We start from the raw sequence: 22580 nt of genomic DNA on the forward strand, positions 1-22580 counted from the left end.
ATCGGGGCCCGGGCTGCAGCAGCCCCCTCTGCGGCTGCCGGGCCGGCCCGGGCGCCCGAGGGCTGGGGGGCGGGGGGTGGGGGAGGCCGCCCAGCGCCGAAGCGGGGGCCCCGGCCGAGGGCGCGGCGGGGCTGCGCGCACGCTGGGGCGCGTGGAGGGGCGCGGAGGGCGATATGAGTCTGGTGGGGGGCTTCCCCCACCACCCGGTGGTGCACCATGAGGGCTATCCGTTCGCCGCCGCCGCCGCCGCCGCCGCTGCCGCCGCCGCCAGCCGCTGCAGCCACGAGGAGAACCCCTACTTCCATGGCTGGCTCATCGGCCACCCCGAGATGTCGCCCCCCGACTATAGCATGGCCCTGTCCTACAGCCCCGAGTACGCCAGCGGCGCCGCCGGCCTGGACCACTCCCATTACGGGGGGGTGCCGCCGGGCGCCGGGCCCCCGGGCCTAGGGGGGCCGCGCCCGGTGAAGCGCCGGGGCACTGCTAACCGCAAGGAGCGGCGCAGGACTCAGAGCATCAACAGCGCCTTCGCCGAACTGCGCGAGTGTATCCCCAACGTGCCGGCCGACACCAAACTCTCCAAGATCAAGACGCTGCGCCTGGCCACCAGCTACATCGCCTACCTCATGGACCTGCTGGCCAAGGACGACCAGAATGGCGAGGCGGAGGCCTTCAAGGCGGAGATCAAGAAGACAGATGTGAAAGAAGAGAAGAGGAAGAAGGAGCTGGTCAGTACCAGGGGGCAGGGGGCAGAGGGGGTGCGGGGTTCGGGGGAGCGGTACCACTGGCCTCCTTCCAGTTGGGCTGAGCAGTGACATCCCCCCTCCTTTGCCAGCATCCTAAGCCAAAGTTGTTAAAACCAGGTTATGGAAAGAGGCTGAGGAGATGGGGGAGGACGGCAGCAGGAGGAGGAGGTTAAGAGGGATGCTCCGCGCTGGTGATCTTCCCTCCGGGTTACCGCTGTTCCCACAGGCACTTCGGGCATGCCTTTCGGACTCAGGGTTCCCCCTGATCTTTCGATTGCACTGGCCCAGTCATTCCATGTCTTTTAGAGCCTTCATTTGGCCTCCAATCCGATCTTGCTTTCAGGTATTTCTAAAATAAGTCGCCTGCAAGCGCTAGGTTCCAATTATTCCACTATCGGCCCCTTATCCCTCCCTGGAGAACTAGGCCACCGCTGATGGTAAGAGAGTTTTAAGGCTGTTCTCATCGCAGTGCTCAGAAGACATAGAGGTAAACGTAAATAATAAGTACTCTTAACTTCAAAATGCAGCTCCGGTTTCTCTTTGGCGATGAGGTTATACTGAAACTTCCCAGATGAGTGTACTTCGTGGGTCTTTCTTGTTTTATTCCCCTGAGCATTTTAAGACAAACAGTAAATACTAATATGGTCGCTGTCATTGTTGTTATCAGGAACACAGAACTATAACTGAAAAGCAGTTTTCTCCAGTTCCGACCAAGTGCCCACAGGTTGGTGGTGTTCAGAGCCGGGCTATTGCCATGGAGGACCTGGGAAATAATCCCATTTGTCTAGTTTTTCTTCTTTGGGGCCTGTGGCGCTTTAGTCTGTGCATAATCGAGTGACCTCTGGAATAACTGGGGATTTCAGAGGCCTTGGAGGAGAGGCACTGCCGAGTTGGTGACCCAGAGCCCCTTGCCAGCCAGCCCAGGCCAGGGCAGAAGAAACGTCTCCCCCATCTACCCCAGAGCTCGAATCTGGGATTGCGATTGAAAACAGGGAAACCAGATTTAGCGCCGACCCCCGCTCGCGCCCCTACATCTGGAGTCAGAGAAAAGGCCCCCAGCCCCTCCATAAACGACTTGGAAACGGCTGGTTGTTTATAAGCTTGCCTATCCGGTAGTTGAGCGTTGCAGGCGCGTGGAAGGCCTGGGCGGTAGCTAGGGCTGCGCAAACCTTCGTCGTTTTCCTGCCGGGGCTGAGTTGAAACCATCCCCTTCTCATCCCTTACTCGTTCTTTCATTCTCTCCTTTTCTCCCCGGAAAGTGCAGGGGGTGGCGTGGAACCAGGTCTCCTTTCTGAATTTCTCTTTCCACTTTTCTCTCCTTCGCCTCTCCTCTGCCCAGAACGAAATCTTGAAAAGCACAGTGAGCAGCAACGACAAGAAAACCAAAGGCCGGACAGGCTGGCCGCAGCACGTCTGGGCCCTGGAGCTCAAGCAGTGAGGAGGAGGAGGAGGAGGAGAGCGCGAGTGAGCCGGGGCCCAGGAGCCGGAAGCAGACCCAGGACTCCGGGCAAGCTCTCCACGCTCCGCTCTGAGGACTTCTTGCATTTGGAATCATCCGGTTTATTTATGTGCAATTTGCCTCCCCTCTCTTTGCCCCCCTTTGAGGCATCCGCTCCCCACCTCCCCCTCCAAAAAAAAAAAGTGGATATTTGAAGAAAAGCATTCCATATTTTAATATGAAGAGGACACTCCCGCGTGGTAAGGGATCCCGTCGTCTCGTAGATTCTCTGTGTGTGAATGTTCCCTCAAGGCTGTGTAGACACCAGCGTTGCTCCCACCCCACTTACCCAACCCCTTCCAGATAAAGACAGCAGACAATAGTGTGTATGTAAAGTGTATCTTTAATACTTGGCCTTTGGATATAAATATTCCTGGGGATTATAAAGTTTTATTTCAAAGCAGAAAACGGGGCCGCTAACATTTCAGTTGGGGTCGGTATCTAGTGCTGTCTTTTCATCTGTGGTCGTTCCCTATTTGAAGATGTTTCCAACAGCTACTTGTTTTGTGCACTTCCGTCCTCTAAAACTAAGTGGAATTTAATTAATATTGAAGGTGTAAACGTTGTAAGTATTCAATAAACCACTGTGTGTTTTTTTACAAAAACCCCAATCTTTTAATGGTTGATACCTCAGAAGAGTTTTGAAAACAAAACTGTTATACTTGTTTTCATAATATTTAAAATATTCAGAAGTAAACTAAATTATCATGATTGCCTCTAACTTTATTTGAAAGAGTTGGTAGTTCCGATCAGTCATCAACGTGAGCTCCCGCCCTCCCAGGGAAGTGGCCTTGGTGAAAATCCTACTAAAGGACCTGGGCTCCTTGCAAGTCCTGTCTCCTTCCCCCCACCCCCCAGCCCCCAGCCGCCTGGAGAAGGTTGAGTGGTCTGTAGTAGGAGGATCTGGGGCCGAGGGACCTTGGCAGTTCGCTGGAAAGGTAGAAAGTTGTCCTTGTTTTCCTGAAATCAACCAGATGCCATTCTGTGGGGACTTTGGTTTTTGTTTGGGGAGCACCTTTTAGGTGGAGGAGGTTTGAGGAAGATCCCAGGCACTATTGCAGCCGCAGGAAATAGTCTTAGAGTCTTTAATTCAAAATATAAGGTTTTCATCTAGGAAAAGAAAAAAGAGGAAAAGAGGAGGTTTTTGCTTGTAGTCTTCATCAGGGGGATTCTCCTCTGAGCCGGCCAGGGGAGGAGAAGAGCTTTGGGGGGGGGGGGGGGAAGGTGCATGATTAGGTAACAAGGAATTTTACGTCAAGTAAGAAATCGCTAACACAACCAAGGATTTAAAGGGGGGTGAAGGGGGGGTCTGGATTTACAAGGAGCTACAAGGAACTCAATATTAACTGTGCGGTGACTGAAGTCTTCCCGGCCCCAGGCCAGCCGAGCAAGAGGCTCCCTCCCTCGGCTACCAGCCGCGAGGGACTTTACCCGTCTGAGGATTGGTCTCCAGGAGTCCCAGCACATCCCGAAAGGAAGTCCCTGAGGCCTCCTTTGCCCGTAGTCTCGGCTAGAGCCGGAATCTGTTCTAGGAACCAGAGAAACTGAAGTGCCATAAAGGACTCCGCAGGCCAGGGAGGGGAGGGAGGAGGGGAGAGATGAAGTTGGGGGGGGGGGCGGAGTGGAGAAAGGTGAAACGTATTAAAAAGCGGTTTGTTTCATGAAACGCCACGTATATAAATCTGGTGTTAGGGAGGTTTGCCAGAGGGTTTCCATCTTGGAACCCATCCTCGGGGTGATGTTCGCACCTCGGCTCCAGGCACAGACCCTCCCCCCGATACCCCAGAGGTTCCCACGGCTCGCGGGCGCCCACTTTGAGCCGGCCGCCTGCAGCGGGCAAATTCGCAAGTGCTGGGAGAGAGACGAGCAAGTGGCTCTGTGGGTTCCTTCTGCGGGCAGCTGACAACGCGAGGGCGAGGGGTTAGAACAACTCGGCCAAAGCGATCTGAACTTTCTCCCCTCGGGTCAGGCGGCGCTGGGCCGACGTGGTGGGCGCGGGATGTGTTTACAGACACTTGCCTTTGTTTATAGCACGGGGTGGGGGGGCGTAGGGAGGCGCGCCCTGATTTTCTATTACTCTCGGGATTCCTGATGGTTTGAGTGGCTCTCTCCCTTCCCTGTCTCCAGCGGCCTTTTGCATCTTTACTGTAATCCGAGAGAGAGAGAGAGAGAGAGAGAGAGAGAGAGAGAGAGAGACTTCAACATCCTAGGTGTGGAAGAAAAGAGATTACCAAAACAGTGGAGTGAGTGGTGGCGGAGGTGGTGAGGTTTTTAAAACAGGAACTGGAGAGAAGTTATCTTCAACCCGCAAGTGTGCCTGCACTTGCCTTTACCATCTGGGCCTTAATGCACTTTTGCAGGTCTAACACTTTTTCTGGTTTATTAAACACCAGCAGAGGAGATCCAGAAGACCCTGGCAGCGGCATCGCTATGGGGCAGCTTGCTGCTACGCATGCTTTAAAAACCCGCGCTGCAGAAATCCGTCTTCTTTGTCTGGCCCGGGCCAGGCGCTGCCCGCCTCCTCTCCTGCCTGCCGGCACAGTTCCTCTGGCCCAGCAGCACCCGGCCGCGACACCTCAACCATCTCCACATTGCAACCTGTGGGAAATCCCAACCGGCCAGACGTCCAGCAGACCCAACGCCTCCGGGGCCGAACCACTGACCGGATGCACACCCTAAGTGTCAAGACACCCCAGATTTTCCATCTCCACGGTCGCCCAGGACATCCCAACCTTTCCAACGCTCCCGGCCACCCAACATCCCTACCCCACGTTGTCAAGTACCGGGAAGTGAGTGCTGTGCTGGGCAGGAGTGTCTTCCGAGTTTCCATGTTTTTCTCTTCTACGCATTCATTTCTCTTTTAACTCCCTTTCTTCTTTGCTTAAAGAAAAAAAAAAAAGTTTCCAACCTCTTGCCTTGCAGAATCGGCTAAAAGGCCTCTGTTTTAATTGCTCGGATAATGTGGTTGCTGCCATTTTGTTAAAAGCAATCACTCCTGCAGCGAAATCACAAGCTCTCTAGACAGGCCGGAGCCGACAAAAATGCAGGATTTGACGTTAAAAGCTAAATGGGAAGCTGGGGCGGCGGAAGGTAAATTGATGGTAGATCTGGCTGTCAGGGGCCGGCCCCAGACCGCCTCGCAGGCCGAACGCCTGATAACCCTTGAGCCCTGGCGGGGAGAGGGCTCGCCCGCTGTGTGTGTGTGTGTGTGTGTGTGTGTGTGTGTGTGTGTGTGCGCGCGGGGGGGGGGGGGGACGGGGGGCGCGCACGCGCGTGTTCCTACAGACCCATTCTCAACTTCTTGGGAAGTAACCCGGAAAACTCAACAGAGTGGGACCTCAGCACACTCCTTGCTCCCAGTCACAATTTTCCAGGACTTTCACCGCCCCCTCCCCCAGCTGGGACACCGACGGCAGCTTTAAGAGCTTTTTTTCAGGTCGAAATCATGAAAATAAGACAGCAACGTCACTAGTGGTTCTTCCTGCCTTCTAAATCCCCGCCCGACCCTCTGGGGGCTTGGTGGGAAGCTCTAGAATCGGAGTGGGTTAGCCCTTAGGTCTGGGCACCTAGGGAGGGTGGGCCTCCTGGCCTAGGCCGCCCCTCTCAGGACCAGGTGGTCTGGTCGTCCCCGCGAGGAGGTGGGTGCAGCCCTGTCGCCAGAGAGGGTAGCACGTGGGCGAGAGTCTGGGTGGAGGGTGGCTCGATCCCTTCCTCCTCATCTATGCCACTACTGGCTGCTGCCTGCTGCTGGCGAGGATCACAGAGCTGGTATCCCACCGGTTGATAAGGAAGCTGGAGGGAGAGTTGTGTGCCGATTTCGCAGGAAGGGGTGCCTAGGGTGAGAGTGAGCTCAAAATCAAAGCCACCGGGAGCGGAAGGAGGCCTGTAAGCTACTTCCGAGACTTCAGTTTTGCTGAGAGAACCCCAGCCGGTTGCAAGGGCTTGAGGTGTGCGCGCAGACGACGATGCACACTGGCCAAAGGATGCCACAATAGCCAGAACTGCATTTGCGCTACGGGTCTACAAAGCGCGGGAAACCTCTCAACTATTCCTGTAGCTTTAAAGAAATGCTGTGTCTAACACTGCGCGTGCGGATCGCAATTTTCTCTTCCACAGCCGCCTTTCGTTCTCTCTGCGCGCGAGTCCCACCCACGCGCCTGGATTTGGAAAAAGAACTGGTGGTAGGTGCCAAGCGGAGATGATCTGCAAAGGAGGCTTACGGCTTAGGCCTCGTGGAGGGCCGAATCTGGACCCTTGGCCTTGCTGGTCTTCTCTGGATCTGTTGACCTGAGGAAACCCTTCCTTCCACGCAGCCCCAACACCTACGGTCCATCCCCTTGCGTGAGGAATAGGCACTAACGAGTCTCAGCGACGCACTGGATTCCTGGCCTGTAGCAGCCCGTGGATCCCTCGCAGAGAAAGACCTTAGAGCCGCCCTCCCTCAGACCTCGGCTCGAAACTCCAGTATCCCCCTTCCTGAGCAAGCTCAACCTTGGTGTAGGGTTTATGTCCACAGGGTAGCGGGGAGGGGGTGGGGAGGTGGGAAAAAGAAGCATTTTTTTTAACTGTTTAGAAAGGGGAGGAGGGGAGAGGGGGTAACTCCAGGAGAGGAAACGAATCGCACATTTCCGGGGGCTGGACAGCTCGGAGCGCGCAGCTCTACCCTCCAGCTTCTGCCCCACGCGTACTTTCCGCACAGCTACTGTCTGCCGGCTTCTAATTGGCCTCTAACAGCTCCGCGGCTTCGGCCAGTCAGGCTCGTGGAAGTTAAAGTGCACTGTATCTGACTTACACGCGCACAGAAGTTCGACTTCTCTCCCTGTTCTCGCTCCACCCTGCCCAAGTCAGTTTCCTTCGAGGATCCCGTCCCCCGCCTCTCCCCTAAACGTGACCCCCCTACGCACACATTCCCTTCAAATTCTCCCGGCATTTGGGCCGCTTTGATGATCAGATGGTAGAGCCCTGATTACAAATTTATTCCCGGCCGCTCCGTCCGTCTTTATCTCCGCTATTAGGGACATCTGGGAGTGATTAGCGCCGCGCCCGCGCCCGGCCGCGCTGCCTATCTCGCCGCGGCGGGGCCCGGAGCCTCGCTGACGTCAGGGCAGACGGCTCGGAGCCATCCCAGCCGAGCTGGGTGTAATCGGCGGCCGCGCGGCCAAGTCCTCCCTGGGCCAGGCCGGCAGCTGGAACGCGCCGCCTGCTTGCGCACAGGGACTTTCTAAATATGTATTTTTAGCCCAGAAGACGTTTTTGTTTTTCTTGTTGGAGGTAAGGAGGGGCCAGTTACAGTTTCTACTGGCCCCCTCCTCACTTTAAATTTTCCAGCTCGCTGCGTCTGGTGCTTTCAGCCTGGAAAAGCCTCCCACAGCGGGCCCTGACCTGCGGGCGCTCCTCTCTCCCTGCCCCAGGGTGCCGCTCTCCTACACCAACAGCTGCGGCCAGGGCCGCGGTGCCCGTGCCGGCAAGAGGCAAGAGAGGCGGCTCTTGGGGCTGCCCTTTCCGCACTGGTACCCGCTTGGGCCCCACAGGCCTCAGGCCAAAATAGTAGGAGTTTCTGCCTACTGAGGTGTCCGGACAGACGCTAATTTCCAAACAGGCCACCTCTTCGAACCTTTGTCTCTGCACCTGCTGTTAAAGCCCAATGGATCCAAAGGACAGAGACGCTAAACTTCTTCCGTCTACCCTCCCGCTTTCCCCAGTGCGAGTGGTTTGGGCTGAAACAACGACTGGCAGCAGCTTGTCTCCTACTATGTTCCAGTGCCCAGAGCAGAGGCTGGTTTCATTTGTACCATTCCAGAAGGGGAGAGGACCCCCTGGACCTCTGACTTTAGCGTCCTGTGGCACCGTCTGATCTCTAGGATGAATCCAACTCCAGAGCACTTTAGGTTGGAGCTGATCACAGTAGTTACCCAAAATCTCTGAAGAACTTGATAAAATTATAAATTCAGGCCTCATTTTCACCCCACCTTTACCAGAAATTCTGATTCAGCAGGTCAGGTCAGAGAAATGAAGGCTTCAGCTTCTAAAACTCCCCCCCCCCCCCACCACCTGGTGTTCAGGAACCACTGCCTGAGGCCACACACACCTACAGCCTGCAGCCGATTCCTCAGTCTGGGCTCTCTCTCAACTACCGCTGTGAAACACTGGACCCTAGGGATGAGGATAGCTTTATCAAGGATGGGGGAGGGGAGGGCAAGGCCTGAATGATTCAGAGTCTCCACAGGGAGAGAACTGGCCACATCTTGGATCAGTCCCACAACTCGATTTAATTGGGCAATGCAAGGACTCAAAGCAAACCCAGAAGATGTTATTTATTTACACACAGGTTGCAAAGCCCAAGCCAGTGCTTACAGTGAATTTAGCTAGAGGGAAAATAATTCATAGCCCATGATTTGAAGGTAGTGACAAGAAGATCTGTTGCGGGGGGGGGGGGGGGAGACATCAACAATAAACAGGGAATCTGGTAGAGAAAATTTCCCAAACATTCACCCCTCTTCAATTCTTTGAGGCAACTCAGTACACTAAATTCCAAAGTGTCTTCGTGTAATCTACAGCGGATGAGGACCATTTCCTCCTAAGTCAGTGAAAATGTCACATTTGAGAGAGTTTGGCTCCCCCTTCTACCCACCCTTATCCCTGGCAGAAGGGGAAGAAAACGTGGAACTGGGGAGTGAGTGGGAGAGTTTGGGGGCTAGGAATGGAGAAAGGGACTTTAAGACAACTGAATCCTTAATGACTGGAGGAGGAGGGGCCTAACTGCTTTTAGGGGGGAGGGGCAGATAATAGCTGCATACTGTAGTTTGCCAGGGGTGCTGGTAAGTGGCTTCTCCAAGATCTTCCTTAATGATGGAGTACTCAGACAAGCGGGCAGTTTTCCGAATCATACAGACCATTAAAAAACAAAACTAACAACAAACACCCACATTACTTTTGCCTGTAATACCTTTTTATTAATACTTCCTTGCACACAACTAATCATGAACAACCAAGCCCAGCCTGACGCATCCCTGTGACCAGATGGAGTGTTTCAAAACATCATTCCTTATTGTAGAACGAAATCATCATGGCAAACAAGAACTAGACTTAGGGAGACCTGCAGATTTTTCTCTAAGAAGCGGGGTCATTCGCTGTTCACTTGTTTGCTGCTCCAACAGCTGACAGGATTTGAAACAAACAGTTTTTTATTTACTCGGGGGCAGAGTTTTCAACTTTTATTGTAAGTCACCTACGGAAGAGACCAAAAAAAAAAAAAAATCATTCTAAACCAAAGTGGTGGCTAATACCTCCTTCCTGAAAAGATGGAAGCCCATGGCCACTGAGGCCAGTGCCTGGTTGGCTTCTACCCAAAGTGGGTTGTGGTTGCCTTGAGCTGATCTGTTTGCCTTTAGGATAAGGCAGAAATGCAGGAACAGAAAAATGCGTGTTTGTTGCTTTTATTTTTAAAGACGAACATGCATCCCAAGTCTGCAACTAGAATTTGGCGGAGAAGAAAGCTGGTGCGGTTTTCAGGGGAGAAAGTGGCCACCAGGCCGCCTGACCATCGCCTTTGCTTTGCAAATCTGGTTTTCATATTCTCGCTCAGTAATTACCCAAAGCCATAACTGTCTCTGAAATTATTCATTAAAGTCATTTTCAGGGATTCTCACAGGATGACTCTTTTACGTTTATGATCTTCTGAGAGCAATGACATCAGCCTCTGTCTCCTTTCCGCTTTTAATTAATGTGCTAGTTAGAGGAGAGGGGCCGTTGCGGTGTCCGTGGGGAGGGGGGAGGGCCGGGGGGGGGGGTGTGGATTTGCTGGCCGTTCTGCTCCCGGCGCGGTCAGCTGAGCTCCGGCGCGCAGACATCCTTTGATTAAGGAGGGTATTTCGGGGAGTGCAGGCTGTGCAGAAGATCACGTCTGTGCCCTGTGGTGCTGTCAGCAGTGACAGATCCCAGATGGGGCCGCTACTGTATGGCAGATTGAGTTTCTCAGCAGAAAACTCACCCTCCCTCCTAAACGTCTTCAAAAACCTTCTCCAGATACTACAGGTCGCTTCGTGTGAAACTGAAAAAGTCCATCAGCAAAGTCAGTTTTGCGTGCTTGTGTATGTCAACCCCCCCCCCCCCACTTTTCCTTCCTCTTCTGTTTTCTCTGCACTTCCTCCTCCTCGGAGCATCTTCGACACGCTAGGCTACCCGGCTGCTAGGAGAGCAGATCTGGTGGGCCTGGTGGTTCCTGTTCGCACGACCCACGGCGCCGCGCGGTCGACACAGCACCGAGGGGCCCCGAAGGCAATCCGGTGGGTAGAGGCACGGCGTCTGGGACGTGGGGGCAACGTGGAGCACTCCAGGCGGCTGGGGTGCGCCGCAAGGCCGAACACTCCCTGTGGGGAAGGGATGGGGGAGAGGATTGACTCTAAGGCGGAAGCAGAGAGTACCAGCTCTTGGCTCCTGCCTCCCCGTCCTTGTTTTCCACAGCGGAGCGCCGTCCCGCCAGCCTGGGCAATTTCGAGGGGCAGCGTCGAGCCTAAGAACGGGGGGTGGGCGGGGGGGGGGGATGGCGCTGTCTGCAGGGATCGTGAAGCGGTGTGAAGGCCAGGTACAGGAGCCGTCCGGGGCCCAGCCGGATCCGGGATGGGGAGAAGCGGGACATGAAAGTCTCGGCTGCGACCCCAGCCGGGAAACTGGACTAGGGCATCTCCAAGGTGAGAGGGGGCGCAGGGAGACCTGGAGTTCTAAGTAATAAACATCTGCCCAGTTGAGACTTGCCAGTCTGGGTCTCGAGGTTCACATCCCTGGGCCCACACTGGGTTGGAAACTAAGTTGCAGAAACAGTTGGACTTATTATAAGCCTTTATTTAAAAAATAAATGCCCCGTGTCCCTGCTTCCTCGAAGGCGACAGAGAGTCCTCCTCTCCTTCCTACCCTTCCCGAGGATTCCTAGGCCGGCTCCCGGGAGCAGTAGCGGTCGTGAAAGCCGGGATGAAAGGCGGAAAGGAAGGGCACACGACACTCTGATTCTGCTCTAAATGTCTAGAGCCTACCCATTCATACCCCCACGGTATGGGGTATGGAATTTGGCGTGTTCCCATGGGCCTGGGCCAGGAGGGGGGGCGAAAAAGAGAAAAGGCAGTAAGGACAAAAACCTAGAGACTTTGGCTTTAATTTAAACGTAAGCAATTTTTTTCCCCTTCAAAATACCCATGCAGCCGCCTGAACCTACTCCCACACCCCCTCCAAGTGAGGGCAGTTTGGAGAGCCTCCGTTCGGTTTACAAAAGAGCCTCTAGGGAACCCAGAGAGAGAAGCTAAAAATACCGCAAACTCGAGGCCCAAGACCGGGAGGAGGTAGCCGCCTCCCCCAGCCCTACCCTGCCCAGGTGGGGACCGGCTGTCAGGTCCCCTTCTTTGAGCCAAGGGCCAGAGCCGGGCTTGGCTGGGCGCCCTCCCTGCAGCCGCCCGGCCAGTTTCGCCTGGTCTTTGCGCCCTGAGTAGGGTATTTTGTAGCCATGCGGGTTGCTCTTAGAGAAGGATTCCAGTCCAATCGCCAGTAAAAATGAGATGTTACACTTCCTGACGCTTTCCATTCCGCCTCCTCTGCAGACTCAGTTTTAAAGACTCACTTTTAAAAAGAAAAGAGGTGAGACCAGTGGATCCTGCTTTACGTCAACAATAATCCGGTCACGCGAGTATTGTCCCCCAATTTGTATAATGATCTATATGGACGCATGCAGTTGTTTCCAGTTTGGGGACACAAGCTAATTTGGGAGAAACCTGTGAACTCCTGTTGCAGCCCTCTTCCGAAGTAATAATAATAAAAAAAAATCTAGCAGTTATTTCCCCCACAGTTCCCCCTAGGTTATCAGGTAAAACCACAAAACTCTTTATATAAAAGCAAAACACACACTAAATTTCAAAACTCCCGCTCGCCCCCTTTATAAGGCAGCTTTTATTTTCACGGCCCACGCTGGATGAAAGTGGTTTATTTTGATTTTTTCCCCCCTTGTACCCACACGCCTTGTAAAAAGTTCCTGCGCACTGGCCCGGCCCCCCTCTGATGACCGCAGGGCCTTGCTTCCAGACTGCAGCCCCCCGCCACTTGGTTTTTAAGTCCTCGCCTGGAGCCGAGGTGTAATTGTGACCCCGCCCGAGCAGCGAGCCTCCCGGGGGGACGTTTGGCCCGGCCTGCGTTGGGGCCGGGACCTCCCAAGTGGCGGACCTGGGAGCCCAGAGCTGCGCGGTACTCTCCCTCCCTGCCTCCTCCCTCACTCCCTCCCCTGCGGATTTTGCTGGTTTTCTCCCCGGCTCAACAGCTCTCCTGCGCTACAGCGCAGAACGTCTCTTTCCCATTGCTTTTCTGGTTTTGTCTCTCCCGATTCCTCTCTAGCACCTTTTTACCGCTCTCTCCGTCGCCTTCACGCTGAAATCCCAGGCCCCGAGAAGCAAAGCGAGGCTTTGTTGGAATCTGGGGGAGCGAACTAGGAGCCTCTGGCCCCTGGGCGCCGCGGCGGAGTCGCAACAGGGCGCGCTTCTGCGTAACGTCAGCGCGCTGGGTAATTTACCTTCCCTGGGCGTCTGTCAATATGAGTAATTTCCAGCGGGGTCAAAATGCCTTTCTCCGGCAGTCCATCTTGGAGCGCTCTCTTACGCAGCAGACCGGGTTAGTTGTTTTGTTTCCAGCCCTAGGAATAAATACTCCTGGGGGCGTCCCTGCCGGGGCAGCCGGAGAGGAGTAGCGGAATATACACGGTGTCAATTAGACGCAGTTTTGCTTGAACTACGAATTGTGATTAGGTCTAAACGACAGCGACCTGCTTGCTCTTTAGTTCACATTACCTAACTCGTCCTTGATACCAATGCTTTCTTTAGAAACAGGAAATCAAAAAAAAGAGAGCAATAATTAATTGTTCCAGTTTTTCTCTGTCGCGTGTAGATCCCATAGAAACATCGTCTCCGCATTTCGGGGTGTGATTTAAACGTCGAATACGCGCGTGTGTCTTGCTAATCTGGCCTAAACAGACAATATATCATCCGGGTGGTGTTTTACAATAATTTCGAAACTTCTACAGCCTTCCAGGTGTGAAATCAGTGCCGTGGATTTAAGTATTCCCTGGGACTCGATACAGGCTAATGATGCTGGTTGCATAACTCCGACTCACTCTTGAGAAATGTGCTGGAAGAAACCAACGTGGCTAGCTAAGCTGAGACAGGGCAAATCCCAGTCTGCAACGTTCTCTCCTGACTGCAACAGGGGCCGCAGACGAGGCGAGCCCTCGCCTTTGAGAGCACGGAGTCGCATCTCTTGGATGTTGGGGGAGGTAAACTTTTCCAGTCCAGGAATGGGGTCCAGCGGGGACCGAAAGTCGTCAGACAACCTCTTTCCCTGCCACCTAGGCTCAGGTACTGAGGCCCCAACTAAAAATCTTCCACGAGTTAAATTTGTAATGAACTTCTGAAAACCACGTTTCAATCCCCCATCCCACTTCTTGTGGTCTTTAGGCAAGCAAGTACTTGGACTTGGGGCAGTTAGGCTCTCCGGTGGAACCCAAAAGAAATGTAAGAACTAAAAACAACGAAGCAGAAGCCCTAGGAAGCCTCACGGAGGATGGTTTCTACTCGCCTGTCCCTGAACTCTGCTCTCCTCAGGGGTGGCATACCCCTCCGCCCCAAGACCCTACCTCCCAACCCCCCCCCACCCCCGCCCCGCCGCTGGACTCGCACGCGCGCGCGCGCGCGCGCGCACACACACACGCACACACGCACACACCTCTTGCGCTCTCTTTCCTCTGTTGGTGCATTTATGACCTAGTGAAAGTATATCCTTTAGGGAAAATTCTGTCTATAAAACGTGAAATATGAAGAATCAGTTTGGATATTTCCACTCCGGGCCAGGCCTGATCTTGAAGTTTTTTAGCATGAACACCTTGACTCCTGCTGCTGCTTCCATAATCACTATTATTTTCACTAAATGATAAGAATTGGTTCTAAGCGACCTCTGCCCATTCCACTATGGAAGGAAGAAATGTCTCCAGCCTGAAGATGTATCTTTATTTGGGAAAAGGCATGCCTTAGGGGGGAAAAAAATTTTACTGCCTATCCCTTGTCATCTTTGGAAAGCCCTGGCACCATATGTTCCAACTTCTGGGAACAGCTGGGGAAACCAAGGGCTCTTTCAACTCCCTTCCCTTTCCTTCCTACCCCCTCCCCTTTCCCCAAATGCCACATTTTGGGGTTTCACAAACATTGACCAGTTCTTTCTCCTGGTCCATCTTCTGAAATCTCTCTTGGTTTCTAATAAAAGAATACCTCCTTGGAAATCACGTAGTTAACCACCTGTTTTTGTGGGAAAAGGTGATCTGATTTTGTGTTTCGGGAGGATTTGTTTATCAACACAGGTGGGTAGAGCTAAGATTATTCCCTATTCGTTTTCTATATACCATACCTTGAAATAAGAGTTTTTAAAAGCCCCTTTTGTTTTGCAATTTGACCTTTGCCATGAGATTGGTTTCGGTTGTTTACTAGCAGGGGCTATGCAACAAGAAAAACCGCAGGAGATGTAAACACTAATGTTAGCTGATGAACTGCATCCCCCAGTAGGGTGGAGTGGTTTGTTTGAATATATTTTAAAGAGCATGGCAGTTTGGACTTCAAGTCTTTATGGCGTTCAAGGGCCATCTAAGGACCTGGGGGGTGGATTGGGTTGGTTGTGTTAACATCACTAAAGGAATTTATACTCTCCTTTTTTTTTTTTTTATTTAGCCTGAAAATATTGTTTCCTGCATAGAATTTGCCTAATAAAAACTTTTGCATCTGGTTAAAGCCTAGGGAAAGGAGCAGACGTCCTAGGACAAGGTGTTTAGCCCGCCTCAGAAGACTGTCAGGGTGTGCTTGGAGGGGGAACCACCGAGGGCAGCCATTTCCAGGGAAGGATCTTGTCCTCTTCATCCAAGGGAGGCAAATTGTCCATTTTCAAGTGTCTATTAGGAAATTTCAGTCTTTTTTCGGTTGTGTTCTAGCTTAACCTTTGTACTTAGGACTGAGGGCTCAGCCAGTCCAACAAGTATGTGAAACCTGACTTAATGGGAGGAGCAAATAGCTTTAAACTGACAAATATTCTCATCTGGGAATAGGAGAGGAATATTTGAGGAGATGAGTACTGTGCATTTTGCTCACCTAAAGTTTTATACTTCTGCATACATCTGCACAAAATATTATTTTCTAGTCATATTTCAAGCTTATGACCCATGAAGCAAAACAGCAAGTTTATTGCATGTTTTTCTAGATCTCCTCTAGATCCTCCTCCCTAATATGTGATATTATGTCTGCATATATTTAGCATCTAGCATCTCTCACATATGTCCTGATCAGGTTAATTTCTAAGGACTATGCAGTACATTCTCATGGCTCAAAAATACACCAAAAGGCACATGTGAATAGTCTTACCGTCAATATCTGTCCAGGTGCTTCTCCCATTGTACATTTCTTGCATATCTTTCCTGAGCTCCCCAATCCATAGAAAAGCAAATAGGAATATAATCTCTATGGATCTAGAATGATGCAAGTTACTCCGTGTGTATCCATTTTGCTGATCTGGAGGGCTTGAGATGGGTGGGGTGGGGAGAGATCCCTGGAAGCTTTGAAGAACTTTGTGTTTTTAAGTTTACTTACTTATTTTGAGAGAGGGAGAGGGGGCACACCCGGAGTGGCAGAGAGAGAGGGAGAGAGAATTCCAAGCAGGTCCCTCACTGTGAGCATGACGTGGGGCTGGAACACAAGAGCTGTGAGATCACAGCCTGAGCCGAAATGCAAAGAGTCAGACACTTAACCGACTGAGCCACCCAGGCGCCCCTAGAAGCTTTGAAGAACTTTAAAGAGGCTCGAACCAAATACAATCTGGCCAGGGTGTAAGATGCCTCCTGATTGTAATTAAAAGTATCTGGGAAGGAAAAGACGGGGCACATGCAGAACAAACGATGTCTAAAGCTCCAAACTGGGTTGTTTTTTTCTCTGTGGCTGAGTCCAAAGAATAAAGAAACAGGAAAGAAGGGAAGGAAGAAAAGCAAGCAGAAATAGTGAGGTTATAACATCCTAGAGTTGTGGGGATATGGCTCCTCATCGTTGGAGGAAAACACATCCGAACATGAATTGGAAAGGACTAAATTGTTACGCGTCAAATAAGTAATGAATTCCTTCCCCCTATAAGAGAGGTTTTGCCATGTTCTAGCCTGTAGATATTTTGTATGGATTATAACTAATGGGGAAAGGGACTGGGACGGGCACACATATTATAAAACAGCAGATACATCTGGCAGTGTAATAAGTAAGCAGATGCAGACTTGAGAGACCCCAGGCATTTTGTCCTTTACAATTCAACAAGAGATGATGATGATAAAGCCAGAGGTGATCCCTCCCAATACAGAGCAGAGATATATATCAGTGCAGTGCTCAGAGAGCCTAAGAGGTCTTGCTGGCTGGCAGTGACTGACCTTGACCGTGCTCTATCAAGGAGTCAGATGTGGATGGAGTAAAAAGGACACCCTTTGTAGGAAAAGTACCATGCGTGGGGCCCCCTGCCAGGGATGGAGCCAGTTCTGCTATCTAGGATGTTCTGTGACTTTCTGGTACCTGGCCAGAATTGTGGTTGCTAAATTGGCTCAAGCCTACGTGCTCCTCCTCACCAAGCCTTCCATTATCCTTGTAAATGGGGTTGGAAGCCTCTTCAGGTTTTTGATGAACTAGAGTCATTACAGTGTGTGTGTGTGTGTGTGTGTGTGTGTGTGTGTGTGTGTGTTCAGAGAGAGTGTGGTTAAGTGTATAAATGCTAAAAATTTCTTTTCTTTCACTTTGGGCTTCCCCTGCCTTCTCTCTCTCTCTCTCTCTCTCTCTCTCTCTCTCTCTCTCTCTCTCGTAATGAAACCAGATGCGGTAATAACAAAAAACCTCACTACTGATTTTCTTTATCTTCTTTGAACAAATTCTTGCCTGTCCCTTGCAGGGACTCACTGCCAGGTTTTACTCTTAGTGACCGTGGTTAACTTTCAGGGGGTTGGCTTTCAGATCACCCACTATGTTCAGCTGATGCCCTGGCAGGACCAAAGGGCATTGGTAGGTGAAAAGGACCCCAAACCCTTTGCCCCCTGAAGTCCTGGAGCCGTTCATCAGGCTGCAAGCCAAAGGCCCACATAACTCTAATTAATGTGTGCATATGTTGGCCAGCCTCTTGGCTGGTTTTATGGGGTTTCACTGGCGTGCTTGAATTGGCAGGGTCAGATGAGGATTGAGGTTCCTAATGAATCATGTGACCACAAGTGGACTTAGACGCTGGCTGTGTTCAGGAGACCTATCCTTGGTGTTCTCTTTCTGCGCTCAGAGGGAAAAGCTGGTTTGGGAGGAAGCAGCCAAAGAGGGTACCGTCAGAAGTTTAAAATGTCCTCTTCGTCTGCACCTTGTCACAGAACCTTCCTGGAATGTACATACGTGTATATCTTCAATAGTTCAGAAGTAAGAAGAAACGTTGTGTCTGAAAAGTATTGAATTTAAGAGTGGAAATCGGCCTTTAGAATTCATCTCTTCTAAGCATTTCTTTCCAGATGAGTAGACTTGGGCTCAAAGATGTTCCTGGTACCTAGCCAGCCTGTGCCCCTAATTGGTGAAACTGGGAGTGGTGAGAGCCTCTCCTCTGGTTTGGTAGTTATTTCCAGGGATCTTTTCTTTAAGATAAAGGCATAAATAAGGAAGAGGCTGCTTTCGGAAAAGTTTTAAGGAAGAAAAAAAAATGATGCAGAGGGCCAGTCAAGAGCAGAGGTAGCCAGAGAAATGACAGTCTGGGGGATGGGTTACTTGAGCAGGCCTATCTCCATCATTTCCTGAAAGTCTTTACTCCACTCCAAGACAACTGTTAAAGGCTGATGTTTTCACAGCACAGATACTTTTCGTATGTGTGTGTGTTTAAACCAGTCCAGGAAAATAGATCCTTTTCTCTTGGGGAAAGGGAATGGTGTTTTCAAAAGGGAAGCAGCTCTCATCAAAAGCCCTCGTGGATCTGGTGACAACACGGACACGCGCTTCGCCTGGAGCCTGGAAACTGTCAGGCGGCGGAGGTGGGGGTGGGGGACGACTCGCATTGCGAGGTCCCAAGGTGAGCGGGCGGGGGTTGGGGTGGGGTGTGGGGGGGATAGTTCTACGCTGTACCGGGGAGAGCGCGGCCCCAGGCCTTCTCCAGTGCCTTTCTGGAGCTCCGGGCTGGCCGCGTCCCGGGACCCGACAGAGGCGGTGGCTCGGCTAGGGAAGTAGCGCCGATTCGCAGGGAGTCGCAGAGGGAGGAAGGTGGGTAGATCGCTGCGACGACAAAGCTGAAATGGGGGAGAAGAGAGCGCGGGAGTGGAGGGACTGAATAGTCACGAAACAGGGCTTCCGGATCTCTACCGGGAGACAGTCCACGCGAAGGGCAGCCCCATCCGCTGTGGGGCCGATAGTGTCTGGGCTGGATGTGCCCCTGTGTGTGTGTGTGGTGGGGAACCACCGAGGTGGCTCTGAGTTTTGCACAATTTCACGCTTTAAAAAAGGATGGGTTTTTTAAAAAAATTCTTTTGGCGTGAGTGTCGGTGGGATCTGAGGCTGAAGGCTCTCCAGCCTTCGGCTGTGTTTTCTTTCGCCCCGGAAACAGAACTGGACAAAATAGAAAATCAGCCAAGGAAACTAAACAACAGCTTCTCTCCCCCCCCCCCCCCCCCCCCCCCCCCCCCCAGCCATCCCACAACAGAGCTGGGAGCAGTATTCTGGCTTCAGCGCTCAGGTTCGAAATCCGAATAAATGCAGCCAGATCTTGGATTACACCCCGGGGACAGCACTTTAATGTAAATGTAAAATATGCTTGTAATAATCACTTGTGAGCCCTGAAGCCGCTCTAGAATCTCTGTTTAATTATGGGGGCAATCGAAGAGAATTACCAGCTAATTAAACCCAATCCTATTTGTAATTCTCCCTCCGCTGCTGCCGACTTTAAAATGCGAAGTTGCTTTTTCAACGTGCTTGCATATGAATTTTTTAACGCACATGAAGACTAAAGGAGAACAAGGGGACAAGGAGCGGGGGAGAAGGAAAGAAGACAGCCGCAGGCTGCTGGGCCCGAGTCAAGGCGGTGTCACGATGAATCTGCCCGGTCGGGCCTCGCTCTCTCGGCGCTCCTGCCCGCGCGAAGTCTGGCGACGGATGAAGCTATTTCCTCTCTTCGCAGAGGTTTCGACCTCCCCTTTCCAGCTAATGGAGCTTCTCTCGGCTCACGGACGTCGCCTCGGGGAAGGACAGGGGCGCGGAGAAGGCGCCGCGCCCGGAGTCTGTGCGCCCCGCCGCTGCGGCCAGCCCGGGAGCCGGTTCCGGCTGACGCAAGGGAGCGGCGCGGGGAGGAAGTGAGCTCACTGGGGAAGGCAGGAAAAGAAAGGCGGTTTGGCCGGCCGCCGCCAGGCCCGAGGCGCAGGGCAGGGGTGCGCGGGGCCCGGGGGAGGAGCTGAGAGCTCAGGTCGTGCCGCCGGCGCGGGTGGAGGAGGCCGGGGGCCGAGACTGGCTTGGCCGCGTGCTGGGGCCGCAGGCATCGACTCCACCTCGGGCCGCGCGTTCCGTCCTTCCCGCTCCCGGGAGGAGGAGCGCGGGGCTCGACTCCGGAGGTTCGGGGGGGCAGAAACCTGAGGCTGGAGACTTGCGAGGGCTTTTTTTCAGGCTGACGAGGTCCCCAAGTCCCGGTGCTTCCCCGTTCTCCCGCCGCGCGAGCGTTTGCTTGTCTGTCCTGCCCGCCCCCCCCCTCCCATCTCATCGGTGCCCCTCTCAAAATCAGGTCCTGGAACTTTGATTTTGGATTAGAACGTTGAATGATGTGCATGAGAAAACCAGGGTGACCGCGGCCACCGATTCTGGAATAGGCCTTAGTACTGGGGAATTGGAATTATATGCTGGGGTCTGTTTCCAAACCTGGTACTATCTGCGGCCAATTGCACCCGTCGCCCAACTGCTCCGGTGCAGTCTGGTCTGCGGAAATGTTCTCAAAAGGGAGGCGGGCTATCTCTCCCGACCCCAAGCGTTTCCAAACTAGCAATGCGCCCCACAAATGCAGTGGTACCTGTCCCAGAGGGAGGCATTCGCACTTCGGCCTCCCGGGCTGTGAGTGCTACTCCAGCCAGACGGCCCCGAGCGCAGAGGCGTCACTTGGTAGCAGAGTTCACGTCTGGAAAAGACCTGGACGACGGTCCAGAGCCCGGTTCGGGGCGAGTTGGGTTGGGGGTTGAGAGGTAGTTCTACGTTGTACCAGGGAGACCCTGGTCCCAGGCCTTCTCTAGTGCTGTCCTTGGAGGCCCCGCTCCCGTCCCAGGGGAAGTCGCTTAGGCACCAACCTAGCCTGGGGGCGCGGCCTGGGGTCTGGCTCCCCCTGTTGCCGTTCAGTGGTTTGGGAGGCCTGGAATTTGGGATTGCCGAGGCCTGGGAGGTGGGAGAGTCTAAACCCCTGTGTGCGCCAGGATGGGGGATTATTGTCAGATGGCGAGGAGGAGTCCTTGTAGTGTAGGGATGCTTGTCGGGTTTGTGCGCTCTCGATCTGGAATTGGAGAAATTTCCATCAACGAGGACCTTTCCATTTCACCTCCACTCCCACCACCTGCAGAAAGCACCCGCATACTTCTTGTCATTTTTACTCAGTGGATTGATAGGCTGTTTCATAGAATTAATAAAAAATTAGTAAGAAGTCCGTCTTTATCGGTGCATTCGGTAGGGAGGTGGTGAATTTCCGAGAAGCTGCCAGGGGTCTGCCTCCTCAGCCAGGCAGGGAGAGCCCGTTGCCTAGGTTTCTCCCTTATGCTGCCAGCTTGACTCCCGACACACCTTCCGCCTTTTGTAGACTCCACACCACCCCGCTCGTCGGGTCCTTAATCTCTTGTCCACAAGTTCCCCCAGTGGTCTCAGGCCAGTGGCAGCGCCTCCTGGCGCTGCTCGTGAGGCAGCAGGGACTCTGAGCCTTCCAGGCGGGGCAGTGGAGGGGCCTCGCTCCCTGCTTTGGAAACTCTCCATTTTCCCACACTATTTCACATTCATATTCCTTTTCACACCCTGTTAGGCAGTAATAGCACTGAACCTGCTAAATACTTCCATGCACCAAGCCAGCCCTCCGGGGCGACAGCTCCAGATCATCCGCCTTCTCCTAGTGATAGGAATGAATATTGCTCTCTCATCCTGAAGGGCAGTTTGCTTCTTCTCTTCCTTCCTAGATCTACCTCCAAAGGTTAGTAAGGTGGTGCCCACGGCGGTTGCCGCTGACTGGGGCCCTCAGGTGTGGTGGGGCGGTTGTGGGGGAAAAAATAAGATTTGGGGACTGTTTTGGCTTTTGGTAATTGTATAGGGTTAGGGTGGCAGGTTTTTAAAAAAACAAGGCCTGCCTGTAGCCCTTAAGCAAGGAGTAGGGCCTGGCTTAGGTAGTAAGCACCACCTCCTTGCCTTTGCTCCTGGACAAGCATTTGGGCATTAAGGGATGTGGAGACAGCAGAGCCCAGGGCTCCCCACGTTCCTTCCTCCTCTAGCAGCCACTCGGCAGCCCTGAGAATCCCAGGCTGCTCTGTAAATCTGGGTAAGGGGTGGGCACTGGGTAGGGGGAATTAGAGCCCAGCGCCCGGTGGGGCACAATGAGTGTGCCTGCTCTGGAGGAGAGGACAAGGCAGCAAGGCTGGCCTGGGGAAGCCACCGCTCTCTGCACCAAGAGTTGCTTGCCCTTTGGCTGTCAAATGAACTCAGAGTTACTCACGTCCAACCTATGGCAGGAGCTTTTCAGAGTCTGATTACTACAGACTGGGCCCCCTTTTGGTGCAGGAGGCCCTCCCCTACCTTGGGCCTGGGCTCCTAGTTGCTATGGGGATGGGGGGGGGAGGAGCTGAGAGTCCACTACCACAGCAGAACTCAGGCGCTGGCCAAGGGGCTCAATCTAAGTCAGGGAAGTTATGGGTGGTCCTCTGCTGCTCTTCCAGGACCTGGCCTGGGTTCTTCCATCAAGAAAACAGGAGTAGGGGTTCCTGACCGGTTCAGTCCATAGAGCAAGCAACTCTTGATCTCAAGGTGGGGAGTTTGATCCGCACCTTGGGTGTAGAGCTTACTTAATTAAAAATATATATATATATTTTTTTAAATTTTTTTTAACGTTTATTTATTTTTGAGAGAGAGAGAGACAGAGCATGAACGGGGGAGGGTCAGAGAGAGGGAGACACAGAATCCGAAACAGGCTCCAGGCTCTGAGCTGTCAGCACAGAGCCCGACGCGGGGCTCGAACTCACGGACCGTGAGATCATGACCTGAGCCGAAGTCGGCCGCCCAACCGACTGA

The 22580-nt window shown here is 52.9% G+C and overlaps 1 protein-coding gene across 1 annotated transcript; it reads left to right on the forward strand.

Annotated features, from left to right (window-relative positions):
- Positions 1-159: 159 nt before the first annotated feature.
- HAND2 (heart and neural crest derivatives expressed 2) lies at positions 160-2855 on the forward strand. Its single transcript, XM_042982670.1, has 2 exons — positions 160-728; positions 2086-2855. The coding sequence occupies exons 1-2, from the start codon at positions 174-176 to the stop codon at positions 2182-2184; spliced, it is 654 nt and encodes a 217-aa protein (XP_042838604.1). The 5' UTR covers positions 160-173; the 3' UTR covers positions 2185-2855.
- The last annotated feature ends 19725 nt before the right edge of the window (positions 2856-22580 follow it).

The sequence above is a fragment of the Panthera tigris genome, chromosome B1, assembly GCF_018350195.1.
Source record: "Panthera tigris isolate Pti1 chromosome B1, P.tigris_Pti1_mat1.1, whole genome shotgun sequence".
NCBI lineage: Eukaryota > Metazoa > Chordata > Mammalia > Carnivora > Felidae > Panthera > Panthera tigris.